Consider the following 27565-nt stretch of genomic DNA (forward strand, 5'->3'; position numbering starts at 1 on the left):
GGATGAAGGTCAAGGTCATTGATTTGAACAAACTTGGTAGCTCCTAATACCAGCAGGTCACAGGCCCAATATCGGGTCTCTAGGCCTCCTAGTTATTCTCAAGCAGTCTTTTAAAGATTTTAGCCTATTTGACCCCCATTCATTTGAACAAACTTGGTAGCACTTTATCCCAGCATGCTGCAGGCCCAATATGAATATCATGGGCCTTTTGGTTCTTGAGAAGAAGTCATTTAAAGATTTTAGCCTATATGATGCCTGTGACCTTGAATAAAGGTCAAGGTCATTTATTTGAACAAACTTGGTAGCCCTTTATCCCAGCATGATGCAGGAACAAAATGAGTATCCTTTGCCTTTTGGTTCTTGAGAAGAAGTCATTTAAAGATTTTAGTCTATTTGCCCCTGTGACCTAAAATGAAAGTCAAGGTCATTCATTTGAACAAACTTGGTAGCATTTCATCCCAGCATGCTACAGGCCTAATTTCAGTACCCTGGGCCTTCTGGTTCTTGAAAAGAAGTCGTTTAAAGGATTTTAGCCTATTTGACCCCTGTGACCTTGAATGAAGGTCAAGGTTATTTATTTGAACAAACTTGGTAGCCCTTCATCACAGCATGCTGCAGGCCCATTATGAGAACCCTGAGCCTTTCGGTTATTGAAAAGAAGTCGTTTAAAGGATTTTAGCCTATTTGACCCATGTGACCTTGAATGAAGGTCAAGGTCATTAATTTGAACAAACTTTGCAGCCTTCATCCCAGCATGCTACATGCCCAATATCAGTACCCTGGGCCTTTTGGTTATTGAGAAGAAGTCATCGAAAGATTTTAGCATTTTTAACCCTTGTAACCTTGAATGAAGATCAAGGTCATTAATTTAAACAAACTTAATAGCCCTTCATCCCAGAAAGCTAGGGGCCCAATTACAGGTCCATAGGCCTTTTAGTTATCCACAAGAAGTTGTTTAAAGGATTTTAGCCTATTTGACCCTTGTGACCTTAAATGAAGGTCAAGGTCATTCATTTGAAAAAACTTGGTAGCCCTTCATTCCAGCATGCTACAGGCCCAATATCAATACCCTTGACTATCTGGTTCTTGAGAAGAAGTCGTTTGAAAATTTTAGCCTTTTTGACCCCTGTGACCTTAATGAGGGTCAAGGTCATTCATTTGAACAAACTTGGTAGTCCTTCATCACAGCATACTACAGGCCAAATATCAGTACCTGGGCCTTTCGGTTACTGAGAAGAAGTCGTTTGACCTTCGGGTCAGATGACCTAAAATGTCATAGATTTTAAATTTTTAAACAAGATATCCCAGAGGGATCTTGACGCCCACCAAAGATCTATGTCTGAATATGGAAAGAAGGATCTTTTCTCTGCTTTAAAGACTACATACGACATACAAAATTTGAGACAGATCGCTTCTGTACATTTTGAGAAAAAGTGGTAGCAAACTTCAATTATCAAATCCAAGGCATTCTGTCAGCCATTTTGGTCACCAATCTGTCCCGAAATGCAATATGCACAACTAGAGCCAATGAGCAATCTAAATATGAAATTTGAGAGCGGTTTCTTCAGTTCTATCTGAGAAATAGCAGTAACAATTTTAAACTATCACAAAAGGCCCATGGGCCTTAACAGTCATCTGACTATTAGCACAACGCAATGTAAGATTTTAGCATATTTGGCCTCTGTGACCTTGAATGAAGATCAAAGTCATTCATTTGAACAAACTTGGTAGCCCTTCATCCCAGCATGCCAAAGGCCCAATATCAGGTCTCTAGACCTCCTACTTATTCTAAAGAAGTCGTTTAAAATATTTTAGCCAATATGACCCCTGTGACCTTGAATGAAGGTCAAAGTCATTCATTTTATCAAACTTGGTAGCTCTTCATCCAAACATGCTGCAAGCCCAATATGAGTATCCTGGGCCTTTTGGTTCTTGAGAAGAAGTTGTTTAAAGATTTAAGCCTATTTGACCTCTGTGACCTCGAATGAAGGTGAATGTCATTCATTTGAACAAACTTGGTAGCCCTTCATCCCAGCATGCTGCATGCCCAATATCAGTATCCTGGGCCTTTTGGTTCTTGAGAAGAAGTTGTTTAAAGATATCAGCCTTTTTGACCCCTGTGACCTTGAATGAAGATCAAGGTCATTCATATGAACAAACTTGATAGCCCTTCATCCTAGCATGTCACAGGCCAAATATCAGGTCTCTAGGCCTCTCAGTTATTTACAAGAATTTGTTTAAAGGATTTTTAGCCTATTTGACCCTGAGACCTTGAATGAAGGTCAAGTTTAATTTTAACAAACTTGATAGCAGTTCATCCCAGCATGCTGCAGGCCCAATATGAATATCCTGGGCCTTTCTGTTCTCACGAAGAAGTTGTTTAAAGATTTTAGACTATTTGACCCCTGTGACCTTGAATGAAGATCAAGGTCATTCATTTGAACAAACTTGGTAGTCCTTTATCCCAGAATACTACATGCCCAATATCAGTACCCTGGGCCTACTGGTTCTTGAGAAGAAGTTGTTTAAAGATTTAGCCTTTTTGACCCCTGTGACCTTGAATGAAGATCAAGGTCATTCATTTGAACAAACTTGATAGTCCTTCATCCAAGCATGTTACGGGCCCAATATCAGGTCTCTAGGCCTCTTAGTTATTCACAAGAAGTTATTTAAAGGATTTTTAGCCTATTTGACCCCTGTGACATTGAATGAATGTCAAGGTCATTTATTTGAACAAACTTGGTAGCCCTTCATCCCAGCACGCTACAGGCCAGATATCAGTACCCTGGGCCTTCCGGGTCTGGAGAAGAAGTCGTTTAAAGGATTTTTAGCCTATTTGACCCCTGTGACCTTGAATGAATGTCAAGGTCATTTATTTGAACAAACATGGTAGCCCTTCATCCCAACACGCTACAGACCAAATGTCAGTACCCTGGGCCTTTTGGTTATTGAGAAGAAGTCGTTTGAATGAAAAGTTTATGCACGGCGCACGGTGGACGGCGCACGACGACAGACGGTGCATGATGACAATAGATGACCTAAAAATCCAAGATGGCGACCTGCTGGCCATCTTCTTCACCGAAAGCAATACACACAACTAGGGCCCTAGGGCATCTACGTGTGAAATTTGAAAAAAAATCCCTTCAGTACTTTCTGAGAAATAGCGGTAACAAAAATTGTTAACAGACAGAAGGATGGACCATAGGTCACGGACGAAAAGTGATTTGAATAGCCCACCATCTGTTGATGATGGGCTAAAAGATTCAAAGATTGATGCCATAAAGTATTAAGGTCAACCTTCAAGCTGACCTTTCATTGAAGTCAACACAAAAATATTTCAGATAACCCATTTTGTGTAGCTGTGTGACCAATTATGCATCATATATTTGAATAAGAACTTACCATTGTACATAATGAGATCATAACTGATTTTTTAGTTGATATCATACATTGGAATTATAACTTACCACAGACTTACCTTTGCTAGCCATGATATTCAGCATGATACATACTGATAACATTGCCTAGCGAAGTTGACTGAAGCTATATCAGAGCTCTTTGTCAACAAGTGACAACTAGTATAACTGAACATATATAAATGACTTTATAGTTGCCATCATACATTGGGGATTTATAAATGACCTTTTAATTGCATCATACATTGGGGATATATAAATGACCTTTTAATTGTCATCATACATTGTGTATATAAATGACCTCTTCAATGACAAGATGACATCATATATTGGAGATATAAATGATGTTTTATGAACTTTAGATGACATCATACATTGAAATATAAATGACCTTGTAGTTGTCATCATACATTGAAATATAAATGATCTTGTAGTTGTCATCATACATTGAAATATAAATGATCTTGTAGTTGTCATCATACATTGAAATATAAATGATCTTGTAGTTGTCATCATACATTGAAATATAAATGATCTTGTAGTTGTCATCATACATTGAAATATAAATGATCTTGTAGTTGTCATCATACATTGAAATATAAATGATCTTGTAGTTGTCATCATACATTGAAATATAAATGACCTTGTAGTTGTCATCATACATTAAGTTACAATAGAAGTTCTATCATACATTACTTTGTAATTATATTGGCTTACCTTGAAGTTGCCATCATATGTGTATTTCACTGCCTGACCATTGACCATGACGGAGGATGGCCTCTGTGGTACACCATACACTGTTACACTGCCCAAGGTCATAGGTGTGGAGTAACCAACAAAGACAATTCTATTCTGTAACACTTCCTGAAATAGGGAAAATCATCACAACGGGTCAACAGATTATCAATAGATGCAGCACCCAAAGGGCCATTTTAACATCATAATTATGCTTATATTTAAATGTATGGAAATGTTGATAAGACCCAAAGCATTTCTTATATTTTTATTTCAATAATTAGAACAATATACATGTATGACTGAAATAAAACAAAATATGAAAAGGTAATAAAATAATACTCACAAATATCTGTTTTATTATTTACTAAGAATTGAGTAAAGAAATAAATCTTAAGTTGTAATTCAAATTTTGATTGACCTTGAGTGACAGTCAATATTGTTTATTTAAACAAATTTAAACTTGGTTGTCCTTCATCCCAGCATGCCACCAGCCCAATATAAGGTCATATGCCTCTTAGTTATTCACAAGAAGTCATTCCAAAACAAAGTCTACTTGACCCAAGTGATCTGAACAAATGGTCAAATTATCTTAGCTCTCTGACATTGAATGAAGGTCAAGGTCATTCATTTTGACAAACATGGATACCCTTAATCCCATCATCCCGCAAACCTTATATATCAGACTTTAAGGCATCTAAGGTATTTAAACATATTTGATCCTATAAATTTGAATGAAGGTCATGGGCATTCATTTGAACAAATTTGGGAGCCCTTCATGCCTTCATGTCACAGGCGCAATACATGACCCTTGACTTCCTGATTTTGGAAAAATTATTTAAATGGAAAAGCTGATGGCCAGTCATTCGGTGTATCATGTCATAAGCTTACTTTAGTTACCCTTTGGGAAAATAACCCTCACAAAAACTATATATCTGGATCAATTATTCCAAAGGGGGTAATTCTTTATTATATTGGAGGTAGCAGTTGATCTAACATACTTACTCCAGAGGCCTGAAACTCCATCATGGTATACTTTCCAGCTTTGTCTGTCCCTGCCAATGTTAAATTTATACATTTTTACAGCCTTTACATCTTCATCAGAAAATGCTATACTCAATGAAAACGACAAATCAACAGGATCATGTATAAGAAATTTGAGATAGAACACTACTGAAATCAGTATGTTATGCAAAATAGCAGTTACAACTTACAAGAACAGAACATGTATAGATCGACAGATAGATGAAAGGAAGGACCTACAGATGGCCAACAGACGAAAGGCCATTCGAATGTTTACCTGGTGATGATGGTGGGCTAAAAAATGCCTTTGAGTTTTGATATGATAATTTGGCTTTTACTAGTTTCAATACAGATGACCAAGTCATATACAGAAATCTGTGTCACTACATACCTATGGTATCTCCATCATCCCAAAACAAACTTCCATTGGCCTTGCCAGCTTCATCCAGGGCCACAAGAAGACTAAAAGGATTCTTGCGACTGAAAGGTACAGATGTTTGATTTAAAGACCATCATATCAATCAAAATATCAATTCAAAGTTCAAATTTCACCCACTTCAGCTCTTGTGAAATGTTATTTAAAGGTATAAAATTTTCATGTTATACAGAATTCTAATCAAATTTATTTACGACAAAAACAGTATTTTAATTAATTTGCTGTTTTTGTCTCATTACAGAGAACATCATGCAGATTTGTTATGATATCAAGGTCATAGCTAGGTCACACACCTGTCTGTCGTGGTTAAAGCAGGCTCTTGCATGGGTAAGATGTAGCCACCTCGTACATGTAAGTTAATCTGGTTAATTGGAGCTGATAATGTCTGAACTCCACCCGATACAAAGTTATAGCTGCCATTGTAGAAGTCATACCATCTGCACCGTGGGAAATATACTTCAACAGTTGTGGCGTCCTGCATCAGACCGTTCAAGGAAATGTGAAAGGATGATTAGTTACAAAGACCAGGGAGCTGGGAGCAAATTTAAGACCCTATATCCACAATATATCAAATTAAATATCAAGTTAAACTTTTCAAATTTTTCTAATTCATGTAATCAAAGTACAGAAAGTACTAAATGGCTCAGTCTTGATGATTGGAGGAATATGTTTCTAAGGTCAACACTATTTTGGACAATCAGAAATACATTTTGCCAGTGTTCCTTCCAGTTTTTACTTTTGAGGATTCCTTGGACACCAAGGTGTAAAATAAGAAACACATACTAAACTCTCGGGAGCCCATTCTAATATTTCCTATGATGTTATATGTCAAATGATTTTATAGCATCTTTAACCTTTTCCTTGTTAATTTGATGTCAATGAAAATATCCATTCTTAATGACTTTTATCATCAAGTTTCTGGGACCACAGTCTTAGTTAACAAGTATTGTTTTGCAGCAGAGACAGACAAGAGGCATATTTTTCTATGCCAAAATGTCTTAAATATAGAATATGTCAGTCCTCTAGAAGACTTATCAATATAGTCATACCATTTCTTAACAATTGGTCTACTTTTAACAAGTTTTTGTAATTATTCTTTTGTCAAACAGCAAGTTGATTAATATACCCAAACATGATTTAAACTAGCTCTGGATAAAATATATTAAACATATTACAGCCATTTAAAAATGCCTGATCCATTTTCATGTAAAATATACATTAATTTATAAATATTACTTGATAATTTATTTGATGTTATGAAGTTATGTTTGTTTGTTTGATTAATTAACGTCCTATTAACAGCTATGGTCATGTAAGGACGGCCTCCCATGTATGCGGTGTGTCGTGTGTTTGTTGTGCAAAGTGCATGTTTTGAGAGATTGCGGTATATTCATGTTGTGTCTTCTTGTATAGTTATGCCAAAAAGTCATCATTCTACATTTTATTTCAATATCAAATGGGTAACTTGTTAGCTCGCCATAGACCATGAATTGTTTTGTACACTTTCTTAACTTAAGGAAATTACAAATGAATTTTTCTACAATATTTGTATTTTCAAATCCCCATACTTCTGATGAGTATAATAAAACTGGCATTACAAGTGACTAAAAGAGATACATTCCTTGGTTTCTTAAAAATAGCGAACACGGATTTAATTGTTTGTTCAGCAATTATTTCCTTTTCTTTAAAAACGCTACCATTAATGTTAAAAAATATACCTAGATATGTATACCCTTCTTATCATAATAATTCTATATCCCATAACGTAAACTGGTGTTGTTGGGCCAATTTAATGTTTTGAGAATATGACAACTTTTATCTTTTTGATATAAGGTTATAATTTCCATGTTATGCATTATTGTTCAAATCCATTTAAAATTTGTTGTAGAACAGTGTCATCAGCATATAAAATAATAAACAGTTTGGAATACATGTCAATATTATTTATAAATAATTTGTCAATAGTTGTCAGACAATTAACATTCTTTTTCCGCCAGATAAGATTCCAAGTCATCAAGGTAGATTGAAAATAGGAAAGGAGATATAAATAAGGTACCATACTGTGCATGTATATGTTCAAGGTAAATAAACAATGTAAGCTGATCTTGCAGAATTGCCTTACAGCGTTATAATAAATGCAGTATGTCTCATTGCATTGGATGTAATTGATTTAAGGGCAGTTCCTGTGGTGACCGAAAAAAGGTAAAATCACCACTTTCAGAGTGATCAGAGAAGATTGATAGTTAAGGAGGGAAAACATAAGACGACCTGTGTTATGCAAATTTATGTTTAATTTATTTTGAATAAATTTTTCCGAAGATGATGATTAGTGTATTATTAACGATAATCTAAATATGTTTTCTAAAAATATTAACAACTAATGTCATATTGTGTTATAAATTTAATCTTTTATTTATTCTTTTCATTTTAAGCATGAACATGTCATACAAAATTAAAAAAAAAAAAAAAATACCAAGTATATACTTAAATCATATTAAAGTAAAATTCACAAATCACAACACTTATGTGTATTGTATATATGGAATGAAGATAATGATGGTAATTATTTGGATCAAAAATGTTAACAACATTAAATGTATTATATACATATTATATGTATATGGAATTTGAAGATGAAGATAGTAATTATTTTCAGATCAAAAACTATTACAATATAAGCTACCACACTTGAAAATTATTTCTTTCATTTTGTTCACACAATTGTTCTCCTGGACTGGTTCCAATTGAAATGATATTTGCATGTAGACATTCTGTAAAACATAAGGAAACAATAACTGTATTAACAGAGTTATTCCTGAAAAGGCTAATATCATATAATTTAACATTTTTTCATAAATAGCAATACCAGTTTAGAGTAAATATTCATAAATTGATTGTAATATAGCAGTTGTTATATAATGTCTGATAATGTGCACAAAGAAGTATAAGTATACGCATGTGTGCATGGGCATGGTGATAAGTTATGAAAGGCGTAAAGTCTTTTTTGCCAAATAAAAAGTTCAAAAAAACTAATATTGTTCATACGCAAAGATGTAATCGCACTCAAAACAGTGATCGTGTAGGCTTTTGTGTGATTGCATTTGTGAAACTGTACCAGGTGGTAGAGATTAGTTCTGCTTGAGTGATCACACAAGGCAAGTGAGAATCGGGAATATGTTTATGTAAATTTTAATTGCTAATCTCTGATGATTGTTGATAAAATATAACTCAGGATAATTGCTAAACATTTAACAGTTTTCTCCACGTTTGTTGTAGATTGAAACAGCTTTTCCAGTGCCGTTTTACAGTAGAATTATGAAAAAGAAATCGGCATTTTCATTGATCTACAAATGTAGTCCAAAAAATCTCACTTCGCGTTATACGAACATTTTATGCATGATTTTTGTCATTCAGACCAAAAATTTACTTTGTATTACGTAATTCAATGAATATGCTACCGTATATATATTATCAGAACGTCAAGCTCGTGTAGGCTTACATGTGATGAAGGCGGCTAAAATGTTTATAAATGGTTTAGTGGCAACCTCTTCAAACCTGCTTTAATATGTAGATATATAAAATTATCGATAATTATGGATGTGGTAAATATTCATACCTTATTAACTGCCGTAAGTTAGAAGATTACGCCACCTTGGACATTTAGAAAATGTTCATCGTCTGTCACGCGATCAGTTTTTCTTCCATTGTGTATCTACACGTAAATGTGGCATAACGCAGTCGTGATAAACAAATTTCCATTTCGTCCTGAAATGTATTTGCTCCCGAACTAATATGATTCAAATTACAAAAATCATTATTGTAACAATTTTGATGTTTGAGGTGAAATACTGATTTCATTTTTCCGTTGCGGGCTAACTGTCACTAGTAGGGACTAAACGTGTGGGGCGAAGCGAAGCATTTTCGGGACGAAACGTCTTCATGCATTGTAAACAACATTTTCGGCACGAAAAGTCTAGATACATTGTAAACAAAAATTTTCAAACCTAAGATCATTTGGATGGTAAGGATGTGAAAGCAGTAACTTGCCATTCCCATATTAACATTACAGATATGCTTATTTCAGTAATTTTCATATTCAAAATTTGCGATTTTAAATTCCCGGTAAAATCAATGCTGTTGAATACACTGCCGTTAGGAGCGCTAGTATCTGCGAGCAAGTTCTTAGCCAATCATATTGAGGAAATTGACTGATAGAGAATTTTGCAACCACGATCACAAAGGCAAGGTCATTACCTCGCCAAAAATATCTCCTGATTAATGTCATTTTAATCTGTAAAAAAGTTCAACAGAATTTCTCTGATTTTAGGCAAATTGTTATATTAATAATTACAGCTATCTTCTACAATATGATAGCATACTTTTACAAACCTCAAGCCTTTTATAAGATTGGGTACAACTTACCTTTACAAGAACGGGTGAAATCATAAGTGCTTTTCCCCATAGGAACTGACGATCTATGCTAAAGGCTATTTCATCCTCAGGAAACCTGATGCAAAGGTCAAAGGTGATGTTACTGTCCTTTACAAGAACTAATCTCTGAGATCAATTTACTACAGATCTTATCATAATTGAATGGTAAAAACTGAAGTTACAAGTATTTATGCAGGGGACAGTTATAGTAATGTTTACAGGTATTTATGAGGGAGCTATTTCTATGGTGCGTGGCGAATGTATATTCATAGTATTTTCGTGTAAATTCCCCCATGCATGAATTATTCAATCATACCCTTTTCTAACTTTACTTTTAGTATCAATTTCATATAAGAAAAAGTTTCAAAGTCGTAAGTTGACTGCATGCATGGAATTGCAAAACAATATCATCTTGAGAGGTACATTCTTGTTCATAATGTTTTTTTGGAACTATACTTCAAATTATACATTTTCACTGCAGCTCTACTATGCAATCTTACCAAGCGCAGTTAGCATTCATCACTGAACTGCTATCCGCTTACCGGTATCATGATGTCATTATGATTGCAACTTCACAATTGTCATTCCAGCGATCACAGAAAATGGCTGTTCAAAAGGATGCTCGCTAGCAGCGCTTTATGTTGAATTTGCCTCTGTCCAGTTAGCATTCATATTGGCTATGAAGGCCAACTGAAAGATGTTCAATGCTTAAATATTACATTTCACTGTAGTCCCACTATGTAACTTTACCAAACGCAGTTGGCAGACATATAAACTATGAACATCAATCGCTTATTATGACATCATTATCATGTGACCTCACAATTGTTGTGAAAGCGATCACAGAAAACAGCTGTTCAAATGATTTTTCCTTCCTTGATGATAACGAATGATTAATTTATTATACATGCATAATCCCTTGTTATTTCAACACAAAATTGTAAGAAAATGTAAATAAACCTGTCTATAGTGACCGTTTTTCTGTCTCCCATTCAGTGGTCGTTATAGACAGGTTTGACTGTATAAGCATTGAACATCTTTTAATTGGAATTCAAAGCCAATATGAATGCTAATTGGACACAGGCAAATCCAACATAAAGAGTTAGCGCGCTTCATGGAATTTGCCTTTGTACAGGTAGCATTCATACTGACTATGAATGCCAACTGAAAGACGTTCAATGCTTAAATATACTCACTCAAAAAACAGTGGCCTGGCGACAGTGTGTCCCAGCGTGTGACTGTTGTAGAACAGTGTATAGAGGAAGGGCAGTAAGGAGTAGCGTACCAGATACACCGTCTTTATAGCTAACATGGCATCATTGCTGAATGCTCCGGGATCCTGGGACTACAAACAAATTTAATTTGTATAAAAATATTTTGTGAATGGTTGTGAAAAGAAAAGGATTACTATTCATCAAACAAGATGATAAACTTAATAACTTTTATTTGCTGTCCTGCTAGACAGCATCTTCAATAGTAAAATTGTGTAGCTTCTAGGCTTTATACATAAGTTTTGTAAGAATATACTATTTCCAATACCCAAAAAGTATATGACACTTACCTTCATGCCAAGACTATTGTGGTTACGGGAAAATGGATAGAAAGCTCCAAGCTGGTGCCAGCGAACACACAACTGCTCATTAGTTTCTGATCTAAAGCCGCAGATATCGGCTCCGACCATTGAAATCCCAAACATGTTGAAATTCAGTATTTCTACAACAGAAACTTTAGTTTTAAATCTGATTCATGTAGATTATACAAATAATTCAATCAGATTCTGTCTGTGTTGGAATATATACATGTCACTACGGGTGAGTTGACATGAAATTCACAGCTTGAGTTGATTGAAATACCCTAGTTCAAGACACTTGAAGAAAACGTATTTGCCTACTCCAAGAGAAACTGTCTGAACCCTGGGTCTGAGCTGGGTTAGACATGGGTAGAGTTCAAAGTTCAAATTACGTAACTCAAGTTAAAACTATCGCCGTTTTGTTGAAACATGCACCGCTCATGTTAACTATAGTTTCATGTGAACTTGCCCTATATGAAACCTTCTGACCTTTGACCATTTCAGCTGTTTTCCAAATTATAGATAATAAATCATGTTAGTGTTCACACAAGTCTAAATCCTAACACAGTCATGTCTAGTATTCACAAAAGTTTAAATCCTAACTCAGTCAAAGAGGGTCTCACCTGGTATAGAGAAATACATGTCACTGTATGTTGCTTCATTATCACCGGACCAGTGACCTCCAAAATGACCTTGACCAGGGAAGGTTGATCGAGATATAATAAAAGGTCGCTTTCCGCGTACACTCTGTAATGCCCTGTCAATACATAATTAGTGTGTGTGTGATTTACTTAAAACCTGGTATGTTACTAAAGGTTTCTGTATGATTACTTGTATGTTGTTATGGTCTATGTATGACTTACTTGTATGTTGCTATGATCTATGTACGCCTTACTTGTATGTTGCTATGATCTATGTACGACTTACTTGTATGACTTACTTGTATGTATGACTTACTTGTATGTATGACTTATTTGTATGTATGACTTATTTGTATGTATGACTTACTTGAATGTTGATATGATCTCTGTATGACTTACTTGTATGTATGACTTACTTGTATACATGACTTACTTGTATGTATGACTTATTTGTATGTATGGCTTACTTGAATATTGATATGATCTCTGTATGACTTACTTGTATGTATGACTTATTTGTATGTATGACTTACTTTTATGTATGACTTACTTGTATGTATGACTTACTTTTATGTATGACTTACTTGTATGTATGACTTACTTTTATGTATGACTTACTTGTATGTATGACTTACTTGTATGTATGACTTACTTGAATGTTGATATGATCTCTGTATGACTTACTTGTATGTATGGCTTACTTGAATGTTGATATGATCTCTGTATGACTTACTTGTATGTATGACTTACTTGTATGTATGACTTACTTGAATGTTGATATGATCTCAGTATGACTTACTTGTATACATGACTTACTTGTATGTATGACTTACTTTTATGTATGACTTACTTGTATGTATGACTTACTTGTATGTATGACTTACTTTTATGTATGACTTACTTGTATGTATGACTTACTTGTATACATGACTTACTTGTATGTATGATTTATTTGTATGTATGACTTATTTGTATGTATGACTTACTTGAATGTTGATGTGATCTCTGTATGACTTACTTGTATACATGACTTACTTGTATGTATGACTTACTTGTATATATGACTTACTTGTATGTATGACTTACTTGTATACATGACTTACTTGTATGTATGACTTATCTGTATGTATGGCTTACTTGAATGTTGATATGATCTCTGTATGACTTACTTGTATACATGACTTACTTGTATGTATGACTTACTTGTATGTATGACTTATTTGTATGTATGACTTACTTGAATGTTGATATGATCTCTGTATGACTTACTTGTATGCATGACTTACTTGTATGTATGATTTATTTGTATGTATGACTTATTTGTATGTATGACTTACTTGAATGTTGATATGATCTCTGTATGACTTACTTGTATACATGACTTACTTGTATGTATGACTTACTTTTATGTATGACTTACTTGTATGTATGACTTACTTGTATGTATGACTTACTTGAATGTTGATATGATCTCTGTATGACTTACTTGTATGCATGACTTACTTGTATGTATGACTTACTTGTATGTTTGACTTTCTGGTATGTTGATATGACCTCTGTATGACTTACTTGTATGTTGTCATAGCTTCTGATGACTTACTTGTATGTTGATATGATCTCTGTATCCCTAACTTGCATGTTGCTATAGTTTCTGTATGACTTTTTGTATGTTGCTATGATAAATGTATGACATTATAGAATGTATGACTTACTTGTATGACTTACTTGTATGTATGACTTATTTGTATGCATGACTTATTTGTATGTATGACTTACTTGTATGTATGACTTATTTGTATGTATGACTTATTTGTATGTATGACTTACTTTTATGTATGACTTACTTGTATGTATGACTTACTTGTATGTATGACTTACTTGTATGTACGACTTACTTGTATGCATGACTTACTTGAATGTTGATATGATCTCTGTATGATTTCCTTGTATGTATGACTTACTTGTATGTATGACTTACTTGTATGTTTGACTTTCTGGTATGTTGATATGATCTCTGTATGACTTACTTGTATGTATGACTTACTTGTATGTATGACTTACTTGTATGTTGATATGACCTCTGTATGACTTACTTGTATGTTGTCATAGCTTCTGATGACTTAATTGTATGTTGATATGATCTCTGTATCCCTAACTTGCATGTTGCTATAGTTTCTGTATGACTTTTTGTATGTTGCTATGATAAATGTATGACATTATAGAATGTATGACTTACTTGTATGTTGATATGGTCTCTGTGAGTCCATACAAATTATGAGTGTTGTATGTCACTGATAAGTTCTGTCTTGCTGTGACACACATTGTTCTTGATCTCAGTGTGCCTCCATCCACAGCTGAAAATACAGAATTAAAATATAAAATTGATTAATAAGCCTACGTTCTGGTGTCCCCTGGATAGTTCAAGGGTGTGGGCTGGGTGATCACCGGGGGGTTATGGGACATTTTACTGGACACTTACAATGCATAGGTATTTGGGGTATCAGTAGGGAGTTGAAAGTTGAAGGCACATTTTACCTGGAAGATATGGTGGGTTTTCCAGAGAGCTTGAAGGACATCCAGAAGTTGAACCAGAAACAAAATTGGATACTTCATTCATATCCTAAAAGAGAAACATTATCATTCTATTATCTTGAACAGGTAATGTTTCAAATGCAAGACATCCTATTTGCTTGAAAAACATCACAATTTCATTTAAAGCATACTTTTTGAATATAACTATTAAGAACTGTACACCAATGACTAACTAATACTTTAATCGTAATAACAATATAAGCAATAGTAACATGTGTAAGCATACTGCCTTAACAAAATAAAGTGTTTTGGGAAACTAACTTGATAATACATCACATTCAAAAGTTTGCTTATAGGACAAGTCATGAAATATATCATATTTGCTTATCGGAATAAAGTTGATATTTTATACTTGTACTAGTAACAATTATTTTGTATCAAAACAAGAATACGTACTATCCACATTCCATCAAATGCGACCTTGTCGTGAAACTCCTTTACCAGTGTAGTCCAGTACTGTGAAGCTGATGGATGAGTGAAGTCTGGGAATAGAGTGTACCCAGGCCACACCTGGAATGTGAAATTCGTAAAGACAGAGAGGAATTATTTAATTGAAAAATAACATTTCTGGAGTTAAATTGTCTTGATAGAATGTAATTTGGCTTACCCTGCCCACCAGTGGCTTTCCTGTGCTGTCCTTGATAAATATGTCCATTTTCATTCCAAGGTCATACGGCGTGTAGGTACCAGATTTCTGTGTATTGCTGATTCCTGGATCCTAGACAATAATTCATATAATTCATCACCATCAAAATATATCTCATATCTAGTCTACACATGATTTGAAATCGAATATAACATAGAGACTATGCGAGCATGAAATATATTCATTATGTTGGAACTTCACACATATTCAGTCTGTGACAGATGATAAATGTCATATTTGTTCTGATGACAGTATTTGGAAATGGACTAATTTATAAATGAGTTTACCATGCATCATACCTAAATGATTTCAATATACAGATCATAACATTAATATCTAATATGATTACCTAAGATTACCTAATATTATGATTACCTAAGATTATGATTACCTAATATTATGATTATGAAATTTATGAGTCTGAAATCTTTGTTGATGTCATAGTCATCGCTCTACAACAATGATATACATAGCACTGAGTATAATCATAACACATTATCCAGTACACCAATCAACACTGTGAAAACTATATATATAACATCTCTTACTACAATCATGACGTAGTGCATTCCCCGCTGGTGAAGGGTTTCTACCATAGATTTCTGGTCACCAAACTTTGGTCCTGTGGTAAAGTCCAGCTGGTTGTGCATATAGTCAATGTCATTCCATTGTACATCCTGTAATAGTCAAGGACATTTGTACATCTTCCAAGTTATCAAATTAATTGTACAATATTAACAGTACATACATGTATACATGCAGCCTTGAAAGTAAGTGATGACTCAAATACAGTAAAACCCCTATAACTCGAACAGCAGGGGACCACAACCATAATTTGAGGAATACAGGGTATTCGACTCATCCAAGGTTGTTCATGATCGATCGTTGACAGTCAAAATGTCCGGTCTCCCTATGACAAACAATGCATTGCAATGACATTTTAATTACCGTAATTTCAGCATTTTGGATTTTTTATGAAATTGTTTTTGATGCAATATCAAGTTGAAAAAAAAAAAATTGTATTACATAAAATGAGGGTTTGAAGATCAACATCTTCCGTATTTTCGTATTTAAGCAAAGATTATTACGAGAGAGACATTGATTATTTAATGCTTTTTCTGAAATATTCAAATAAAGTTTGCATCAAACAACGACTGGTAATCGTGTAGGTAGGTAATACTGACACCGTTAATCCCTTAATTACCGAAAGGCTTGATACGACACCTGTATAAACACAGGTCGTGAGCTATTATCCGTGGCGGTCGGTGCAGTCAGGTGTGACACAGGTAAAAAATTATCAAGGGCCGAACACCTGTTCGACGAATGCATGGGTAGATACTATGTATTTTCTGAAACGGGGATATATTTCTGTTCGAGGAATAAGGGGTATTCGATGAATAGCTGTTCGAGCTATCTAGGGTTTTGTTACATAGATTATATAGGGACACGGTCGGGACCGTTCGACCAGTTCGCCGAATAGGGGGTATTTGAGGAATCCGGTTTGAGTTAGAGGGGTTTTACTGTAAATTAAATATGAAGATTAACCGCTTGAATTTACATTTGAAGCAAGAAAAATAAAGACATCTTGAAAATAATTAGGGTCTAGATTACAGAATATCTCAAGGTCTAAAGTACATGTACCGGTATTCAAATCAACATCAAGATCATAAAATTCTAAAAATTTATCCAATTGACATCAGTCATGAGGTTCAAGACAAGTTTAAATATAAACAGTATAAATCGTTTGTGTTCATTGGTCATCTAATCACCTGGGGAATACCTGCGGCCCGAACTCTGTCAACAACAGCAAGTGTGCCATTAGCTGTCATGTAGCCCCATCGACACAGGTGGTAACCCAGACTCCAGTAAGGGGGCATGAACGATCGACCTATGACCTCTGTGTACTGCTGGATGACAGATTCAGGGGAGGGGCCAAGGAAGACATACATATCTATGATACCTCCAGTTGTACGCCAGGTTATAGCTGGGGCAGGCTGGAGAACCACATCTGTAATTTATCACATTGTCAAAATATTAAATATTCAGTCATTAAAGTCATAATATCAATACTTTTTTTTTTTTTTTTTTTTGCATTTAGCAATCTATTTCCATGGTAATTCTTTAACCTTTTCATATAGGAACATAAGTTTATGTAATTGGGAAGGAATTGTACAATTTGGGTATAAAATCAGGGCATTCAACAATAGTAATGAACATTTGTCTACATTAATAACTTAGTAATATGGAAGATGGCAATAGTAAGAGCTCAAATCAGTTAAGCTGGTAGCTTACCAATAATGCCTTATAAAGAGAATAAGTTTGATGTCCTTACCCATAGCATTGCTGTTAGCCAGGTAGACCCCATGACTGCCTCCATCTCTGTCCTCCATTACCAGGTAAAACGGATGGGCACCATACAGGTTAGTGTTCTCCTGTAAGGTTATCATCAAAATAGATTGATTTAGTTTGTAATGTTGGAATCCTAACCAACAATTTTAGGGATCTCTATACTTTACTTTGATATAGACTTATTAGAGGTCAACAAATACACTTAATCATATTGAGGTAAGAAAATCATAATGTTTGCAAAATTGAACAGAAACCTCGGTCTTAACTCTTGCCAAATAATGTCTGCTATAGTGACAAACAAAGATTAAACACTTAATGGGATATATTGTTCTACAAAAGTATGAAGAAAACAGGTCAGGATTTGCTTCATTTATTGTACAGAAATGAAAGCATGCAACAAACGGACAAATGTAACGTGCAGAAAACATGGCCCAACCAATGGAGCAGTCACCCATCCAAGAGTGGGAAACGCTCACCATTGCTTAACTAGGATACATAATACTGACACTCATCAGAACAGCCACAAAAGCTAGCTGATTGACTATGCGGCTGAAATGCCCATATCCTTGTGTTGTCACATTACGCCCCGCATCGACAAGCCTTGTCTCGAAGCTTTCCTGGATTCAACGTGGTATCCTGAGCACACACAACGTCCCTGCTGTTCTTATAGCAGTGCCACCTTATGACTAGAACCCTATAGCTACTATTCACTAACCAGTACCAGGAACATTGTACTTCCTGTGCTGTCTGAGGGCACTCTACAGGTTACCAGTCTCGTTCACTGCTACTAAATGTAATGTGTAAAGGCTGAGGCCCAAACCAACAGAGCGGTCACCCATCCTAGAGTGGGCTGCACTCACCGTTGCTTAACTAAAATACATAGTACCAACACTCCCCCACACAGCCACTACCTGATGGACTATGTGACTGAAATGCCCACAGCCATGTATCATCACACAAACTAGCTGATGGACTATGTGACTGAAATGCCCACAGCCATGTATCATCACACAAACTAGCTGATGGACTATGTGACTGAAATGCCCACAGCCATGTATCATCACACAAACTAGCTGATGGACTATGTGACTGAAATGCCCTCAGCCATGTATCATCACACAAACTAGCTGATGGACTATGTGACTGAAATGCCCAACTGAAATGCCCACAGCCATGTATCATCACACAAACTAGCTGATGGACTATGTGTCTGAAATGCCCTCAGCCATGTACATGTATCATCACACAAACTAGCTGATGGACTATGTGACTGAAATGCCCACAGCCATGTATCATCACACAAACTAGCTGATGGACTATGTGACTGAAATGCCCACAGCCATGTATCGCTGATGGACTATGTGACTGAAATGCCCACAGCCATGTATCATCACACACACAGTGATTTTGATGAAAGCATGCACATTACTTTCCTATTATTTTTGCTTCTTAAAGATGCTCCACTGCCGACAGAGCATTAAATATAATGATATTCATCATTTGAACAATAATTGGTGTTTAATCGTGTATATATGTCTAAGTAACACAAAAATAAAATATAATCATTTATTTTGCTTTTGGTACATGCGCAATGAGCACTTCATTCCATATAGAACAGAGTGCCACAGAATTTTTTCCAGATGCAATTAATTGTTTTTAATATTTTTTTCTTGAAGTAAAATTAGAAGCTCAAACTTTTCAATGATAGCAATGGTGTAAAGTAAGTAACATTTGTAACTGGAGTAAAATACTTAATTGTCTGCTCCTGTTTTTGATACAGAAAAAATACCATTTGTCAGCGGTGGAGTATCTTTAATTGATTGAGGTCTGGGCCAGGTTGTTCAAAACTATCATTAGATCTAAACTAACGACATCGTTCAATATTAACGACTCGTAAACTATGGTTTAAAAATGTCGTTAGATTAACAATAGTTTTGAACAATGGAGCACTGGTGAGCTATTTGTAAGAGAAGTTATCCTGGATTGGTACTGACCCTCGGAGGCTGATCTCTATTCCACATTGTAAATTGCTTCCACTTGGTATCATGAAGGAGGCTTCCTCTGTGTTCACCTAGGCCATATATATAGGAGGAGGGCAGGAAGGAGGCTAGCTGGATATACTGGTCAGTGAACATGAAGGGTGCTGTGCGATTGGTTCTCATGCTGGAATATTTTAAAAGAATTCTATCAGAAAACCTGCTATACATATGCAAATACCGGTACACACACATCTAAACATAATATGTCTAATTTAATACATTTGATGAAACGCATTAAGTTGATAAAAGTTGGTTGGTATTTATAATGTAATTTTTCTGCATTAATTGTTTACCTACAGATATTCACTACCCCAAACTTTAATGCATGAACAAAAATCAATTAAGCTTTTTGTGAAGCTGAATTTTGTTTATACAAACTATTTTTTCCTCTAAAAGACCATGCTTGATTAAAGTATTTTGTTGATCTCCTCAAATTCGGATAAATCCAAAGTTTTTCAATGGTCCTTAGGAGATAATGAGGTTGGACTATCTTTTATACCACTGATACATACACAATGACAGGTACTAGGCCTGTGATGGTTTTCCTGACCAACTGGAAGTTGAATGGCTCTCCCACTTTGCTGACAGAGAAACTGTACATTGTGTTGTTGGTTGTCGGTGATGATGAGGGAACATATACAGGAACCTCGTACCTCTTGTTGTTTGGGTCGTATATCTATAAATAGAATTAGTTCATTGATATACATCACTGGTATCTGTAAGATGCCAGACATTTTATCACTGACATCATCAGAGTAACATCACGGTTGACACCAGCTTAATAATAAGTAACACAGTGGTAACACCGGTACCCTAGCCATACACGAAGATGATCAGGGTTTTACTCCCTCATGTGATCTCATGATGTGTAGGTAATTACTGAAAATACTGAATACAAAGTATGACAACATCACATAAACTTCAATGATAATACATGACAAATATAATGACTTACTTTGATCCTTAGTGTATAGGTTGACCTATAGGTGACCTCTACCACTGCGGTTTTGATGTCATTACCATAGTAGGAGTTGGTTTTCCTGGAGATCTGAACTCTGACCCCTTGTGGATGGTAGTCCACACTGTCTACGATGTAGCCTGGGTAGTTATCCGGGTAGAAACACCAGGGAACATCCAACGGTAGACCTCTGACAGGGGTTGACATATTCAGTACAGGGTGCCAACAACATCCCCGGGCCCGACACCGAGCCTCCGTCACCAAACCCTCAGGGGCACAGTCAAATTTCTCACTATCTTTAAAGTTGCTACAGCTATCAATGTCTTTCTGTTTCACATTTGCTTTTTGATTTCGAAGTTTTTGATGGGAATTTGTTTGTACAACTTTATTGTAAGTATGTTTTGTTAACATCTGAGATGTGAAGACAAAAGGGCCAGCTTTATCAATATCATTCTGATAAAGATTCTCTTTGTTATGTTGTTGTTCACTCTGCAGGGAGTTGAGGAATACGACCTGTATCTGTGGCACAACAGAGGTGTTGAAGTAAAGCAGTACAACCACCACTAAGAAGACAACAGTAAAAGGGATCCAGTCAAATCGAGGCTTCATCTTTATGTCTTCCCAGATCACTTTATTTCAATGGTCATATCCTTCATGCTCCAATCAATCCAAGAAATCTACAAGTATAAAAATAAAGTTTCTTAAAATCTTATAAGAAACATCAATTACAATAGAGCATTCAGTTACCATTTTGACTATTTTGTCATCACATACATGTATAAAGGAAATGGTCATTATATGTAGATCATTATTACCATATAACTTATTGGTAATCAAGCACAGGCAGAACTTATGAAAAGTTTATGGATGGTGTATGCAAGGCAGGCAATGACAGACAAAGCACACAATGGCTACATAGGTCAGATGACCTAAAAAAAAGAACAATATCAATCAGAAATAGACTGAAGCTAGTCTCAACTATATAAAACTGTAACAGGAGAGGAGAAAATGTAGCGGCCAGACCAGGATTTGAACCCAGGACCTCCAAACACTAGCAGAATGCTCTAGCACTGAGTTACTTAGCTAGAGCTAATCACTGAGGATTGACCCACTCAAATCCCGCTACAAAACATCAACATTTGAAAAGAAAATGTCAGATAGCTGATGATGACAGCTCATTGTAAAACTAAACAAAAACAATTTCACCAGTATATTGGCAGATTATATTGTACATATGCTAAATATAATTTTTATTAGATATGTGAGCTGTTTTAATAAATCATGTTCCTACCTTCAGGAGAATGGTACATCCTAGTAGATATTATATTTACATCATAACTGCATGTACACTTCAAGGATCAGCTGATGCTGAAGTCACTCATGGTCACACACTAACTACTTCAGAACACTTGAAATTTTTATCTGCCAGAGTTACCTCCCTTCAACACTTGGATGCTTATACATGTATATGCATATTATTAGTGTTGGGAATCGGTTAAGATTTCATCATCGATGGTCGGTTAAAATAGGTTGGTGTCAACCGATCAATTTTCGATTATTAATCGATTACCCTTTTGTTACATAATTTTCTTAGAAATGTTAATTATTTTTAACGATGTCATGAATTTTATTGATATCACTTATCAAAATTTCATATTTGGACATACCCTTAACAGTTTTTTGCAGTTTTTTTTAAAAACATTTTCATGTTTTCAGTTGCTTATAATGTTACCCAATAAAAGAACTATTAACAAAATTCTTATCAAAAAGAAAAATATAATTATCTTCAAATTCAATTTACAAACTTTGATAACGTTGACTTTCAAAATTCAATATCAATTAAACAATATAAATGTAGGCCTATATGAAATGAAAAGCTTCATGATATTGATGGCTGCCATTAAGGTATTCTGTTTTCATACTGGCTTTATTCTGCATAGTTACTTATCCTAATTTATCATCAGATTGACTCAAATCAATGTAACAATCTTTATTGATGAACTAATTAGGCTTATAATGTTTATTTTGTTATCATATTTGTTTTAACAACAGATTTGGTAAGAAGTCATTGCTACAGAGAAAAATGGCATAAACTCTGTACTCTCAAAGGGGAAATGAAAGTAGAATTCCCACTTCCTATTTTGATACCGATCATCGATGTTGATATATCATAATCGATTAATCGAAATTGGTTGTCTTTTCGCACTACATATTATAACATGTTTATTTTGTCAGTTTTAATGGAGCCAAGAACAATACAAGATGATAAGTATTTACAAGTAACAAATGTACTCTGTTTGGTCTCATGTTATTGACAAGACTGTGTTGAAACTACTAATTATATAATGAATCATACATGTATATGGTTATGTTAATTAGCACAAATTAATCTACCAAACTCTTACAGCAGACAGATTTAGGCATTTTGACAGATATATGTGACTGGCAAAGACACCTGCCAATATGTATCAAAGTCAGGAACTTGTTCGGCTGATTATTAATAGTAATTACAAATTATTGTAATAAAGGAGGGGTGATATATGATTATAAATACAACATTTAATTTGCTAATTGTCAATAATTTTTTGGAAAAGTAAGATAAATTGTTAAATTGACTAATTAAAGTATATGTTTCTGAATTTATTACACATACCACATGCACTAGATACTTAAAATACCTCGATCTGCACAAATTTGGTTTGACAGCTAGAAGTCAGTCCTAGGCCCTCAAGCTTATGTTTTCACTACAAATTAAACTACAACAAAATATTCTTTTTATCTGTTTTTATCAATTATCTTTCAGACATCCTTGATACTCCAGGGGTTACTAAGTCTGACATTATATTCACCCCTAGACTATCTTATACATGTAGTAAAATTGAAGGCAACAGAACAGAATCGGTAATAATTTAGTCTATGGCTTTGAAGTTGGACGCGCTCTCTCTGAATATGTAATCCTCAAAGTAAGTCTCTGCAGATCTGTGATTGGTCAGTTGTTTCAGGGTGGATATAATGTCAGTGATAGTAATCCCTGAAGTACAATGTATCAATGATGTATATAACACTGCACCAAAAAAATTACCGGTAACAAAAAAAATCTTCGTAAATAACTGCCACACGCTACTGCTCTCAGCCCCAAACAGCAACAAATCGTCACTACTGAGCAGCCCGTCGACATATACTGAGTCCGCTAAACCTGTCTATATTATTAGGATTTTTTCAAAAAAAATTTTGCCTAATATATATTAGGCAAAAAAAATAAAAAAGCCTGATAATATAGGCATGCAGGTTTAGCGGACTAAAAGAAGAACAGCAGCAAAAGTTAATGCAAGCAGCTCTTACTACAACTTAAAGTGTCAACAATAGATTTTTTTAAATGAAATATGAGTATATATATAAATACTAAACAATAAATAAACATTTCAATCACCATATTTATTGTATACACAAGGTGGTGTCTTAGGTCCTATTCTATTTCTGATATATATCAATGACCTACCCGAAGTAGTCCAACATAGCACAATAAAAATTATTTGCTGACGACTCTAAAATTTTTAGAAACAATAATAACCCCACTGAGTCTCAAGAACTTCAAGCAGACATAGACAGTGTAGTCACTTGGACTAGAGACTGGAAAATGGCCTTGAACACTAAAAAATGCAAACACCTCAATATAGGCAATCTAGAACAAGACACGCATTATTCCTTCCCACAAAATGAATAAATAGAGAAGGTACAGTGTGAGAAAGATTTAGGTGTACTTTTCGACAACAAACTTAAATTTAGTCAGCATGTTAGTCAAGCAGTTAACAAAGGAAATCGCATACTGGGGCTAATATTCAGGACATTTGTCTATATAGATATAACTATGTTCTTAACCCTGTACAAAAGCCTAATTAGACCTAACTTAGAATATGCAACCCAGGTATGGTCTCCACTGCTAAAAAAAGATCAGATCGCTCTTGAAAACGTCCAACGTAGAGCCACTAAAAGAGTTCTCTCTATTGAAATCTACCATACCAAGACCATTCAAGACTTAAAAAGTTGGGACTTCCCACCTTAGAATATAGACGTAAAAGGAACGATGAGATCGAAGTCTATAAAATTCTGAATGGTATAGATAAACTAGATAAAGACAAGCTATTTACAATGTCTTCAGCTAATACTAGAGGTAATAGTTTAAAACTCTTTAAGAAACAGAGCAGGACTAAAGTCACACAAAGTATATTTAGTCGGCGAGTGGTAGATTCGTGGAACTCCCTTCCAAACTTCGTAGTAGAAGCCCCTACTCTGAACTCGTTTAAAAACCGACTGAACACTCTCTGGAATTCAGTACCATGCAAGTTTTACCCCAGTTTTTATATGGCACAACCGGACAATTATATAGTAAATGAACAAAACGCGCCATAACTAGCTGAAGTGGTAACACAATTTAAGGTACACATGGGACAACAGTATGATTTCAAGGTGAGCTTGATCAGCTGATTTACAGTTATCACAAAAATCAAAACTAACCTCAATCTGAGGCATTTTGTTTGGCATTGCATGTGTAATAGAGAGGGTTTTCCACAAGAGACCCGGAGGGGCGATCCGACTGTAGCTCCCGTTATATGTATAAGTCCCAAATCGTGATCGTATAGTATTTTTAGTATACAACAGAGTCCACAGTCGTCACAAATCCTCTCCGGATCCCGTTTCCTCCACAGGTTACAGGCCTGTATCACAACAGGTTCGATCTCTAGGATGTAGCGGAAGCACAGATACTAATCCAATAACTCAACTAGGTAAATACAGGTACAAACAACTATTTATTATATAAAGACAAGTAACACAGAATTGACAAAGAATATATTTACAATAGTGCCTGATGTAGACAACTTACAGTAAGAGAAATAAGCATACAGTCATCGTATATGTAGTGAAACCCTAATTATATAGCTACAGAACAACAAGACCATGTGTTCCCAAACACAGTCCAACAATACCTAACGGGAGACAACCGACCTACCAAATGTTCCCAACTCTAAGAGACATAACTAACTGCGTAAATAGGTTTCCTATGGATGTCTAACCCCTAAGCCCCTGACGATCCCCTACTGCACTGTGCGAACTAGGTTTCCTATGGATGTCTAAGCCCTAAGCCCCTGACAATCCCCTAGAACGACACAAACCCTTGTTAGTCATGCATGTAGCTCTAAGTATAAACCCAAATGGTAGTTCAGAGACCCCGCAAGTGTTGCACTGTTGACAGTGCACGGCGTGGTTCTGTCCCTAACCCATTCTCCCTAGTCAAGACCCCAAAACTTCCTTAGAAGCAGCCCCTTTTATAACGACACATCAACCCAGTACCCCAAAGTGACCACTGATTGGTCAAAGTCCGGACAGAGCACCATATTTAGGTTAAACCGTTGCTACAACAACCCACCTACACACTAAATATAACTTCCGCTTAAATACAGACAAGGCTCAACTGACTGATAAACACCTCCCACGTGTACCACACGTGTACTCCGGCCAGCGGTCATCATCGGGGTGATCATGAGGACAACTAGGTTGATGAATGTGACTGCTAAACAGCAAACACACCCTAGATAAGACCTGTTCTCACGGTGTTCCCCTGAATTTGGGTCAAAGATACATAAACAGATCACTGAAGTGAAGACTTAGAAGAGTGCAATAACAAATATACATACTGTAGAAATAAATGCAACAATGATAGAAACCCGTTCTATCACACTCCTCCCCCCTAAGATCAAAGTACAATTTGACAACAAATTTCCTTTGTCTAAAATAACCTTAAATGCCACATGACCCCCTATAGGTAATGTGCATCCCTGCATCGTACATCTAGTCTGACTTAGGATTCGCCAAGATATTTGGTCAACTCTTACACCCCTGTAATCTTAGACCTGAGTAACGACTATTCCACAGGAAACATATGCCCGAAGATATAGCACTACCATACCAATTGTTTCGAAATTAGGATGGTGTCAACTACAAACAACCCAAAGTAACAACAACACAACCTAAACAGAATCATTCTATAACCATGATAGACGTAAGCTCAATTAAAGATAACTAGCTATATAACCTTTAGTATTATTATCCAATAATGACTGAGTATATTACATGTGCATAGTCTTCCAACATCAGTATCCACAAATGCATAATAGAGCAGGCAGTACTGACCTCCATCATGTACCCAATGTATGTAAGCACCAATGTACATGTATATAATCACTATACATGCTATTAAGTTGAAGTTTTGTTGCGAACACCTTAGATGTTCTAACGGGATTACTTCTGCGTTTAAAAAACAAACCTACCTCACAGCAATCAACGATGTAATGACTTCAAAAATCGAAGAGGGTCGAACACGGTGCTTCCTTTTCCTTCCTGTGTTTTGTAAACATTAGCACGTGACTGTCAACGTCCCTGAAACGCTTGATTCGAGTGCCGATCCAAAACCCGAAAGTCGCTGTCAGGCAAATGCATGTAGTCTATAGGCCTACACGAAATATCGAACCTTTACATACGTGACGCTACCCAAATTGGAACACTTTTTGAAGATAATTGTAAAAATTTTCTTACTTGTGTGGTTGAATCTAGATTTTTTTCTTAACATTCCGCAAAAACATGCTTTTATTATTAATTTCATGATTTGTTTACTTGTCAGCAGTGCATGTATACATTATATTTATAAATACAGAGCTTGAAAGCATGCCCGGT

General features: G+C 35.4%; 1 protein-coding gene across 4 annotated transcripts in view; it reads right to left on the bottom strand.

Moving 5' to 3' along the window:
* Positions 1-27312, bottom strand: part of LOC138322944 (lysosomal alpha-glucosidase-like) — a 32893-nt gene extending 5581 nt beyond the window's left edge. The window contains exons 1-19 of one of the 4 annotated variants that reach the window (XM_069267203.1): positions 27163-27312; positions 20834-21513; positions 20391-20554; positions 19834-20002; positions 17823-17922; positions 17260-17498; positions 16039-16167; positions 15452-15562; positions 15241-15354; positions 14788-14872; positions 14489-14606; positions 12235-12368; positions 11603-11754; positions 11238-11386; positions 10033-10117; positions 5904-6085; positions 5566-5654; positions 5157-5206; positions 4134-4280 (exon numbers count right to left, since the gene is read on the bottom strand). In XM_069267203.1, coding sequence (XP_069123304.1) covers positions 4134-4280; positions 5157-5206; positions 5566-5654; positions 5904-6085; positions 10033-10117; positions 11238-11386; positions 11603-11754; positions 12235-12368; positions 14489-14606; positions 14788-14872; positions 15241-15354; positions 15452-15562; positions 16039-16167; positions 17260-17498; positions 17823-17922; positions 19834-20002; positions 20391-20554; positions 20834-21445 — 2829 coding nt within the window. In that variant the 5' untranslated portion in view covers positions 21446-21513; positions 27163-27312. Of the gene's footprint in view, positions 1-4133; positions 4281-5156; positions 5207-5565; positions 5655-5903; positions 6086-8272; positions 9376-10032; positions 10118-11237; positions 11387-11602; positions 11755-12234; positions 12369-14488; positions 14607-14787; positions 14873-15240; positions 15355-15451; positions 15563-16038; positions 16168-17259; positions 17499-17822; positions 17923-19833; positions 20003-20390; positions 20555-20833; positions 21514-22127; positions 22235-27162 lie in introns of those variants that run through there. The other 3 variants (XM_069267204.1, XR_011208507.1, XM_069267205.1) reach the window with 3 other exon arrangements.
* Between the last annotated feature and the right edge of the window lie 253 nt (positions 27313-27565).

Source organism: Argopecten irradians, chromosome 5, assembly GCF_041381155.1.
Source record: "Argopecten irradians isolate NY chromosome 5, Ai_NY, whole genome shotgun sequence".
Lineage (NCBI taxonomy): Eukaryota > Metazoa > Mollusca > Bivalvia > Pectinida > Pectinidae > Argopecten > Argopecten irradians.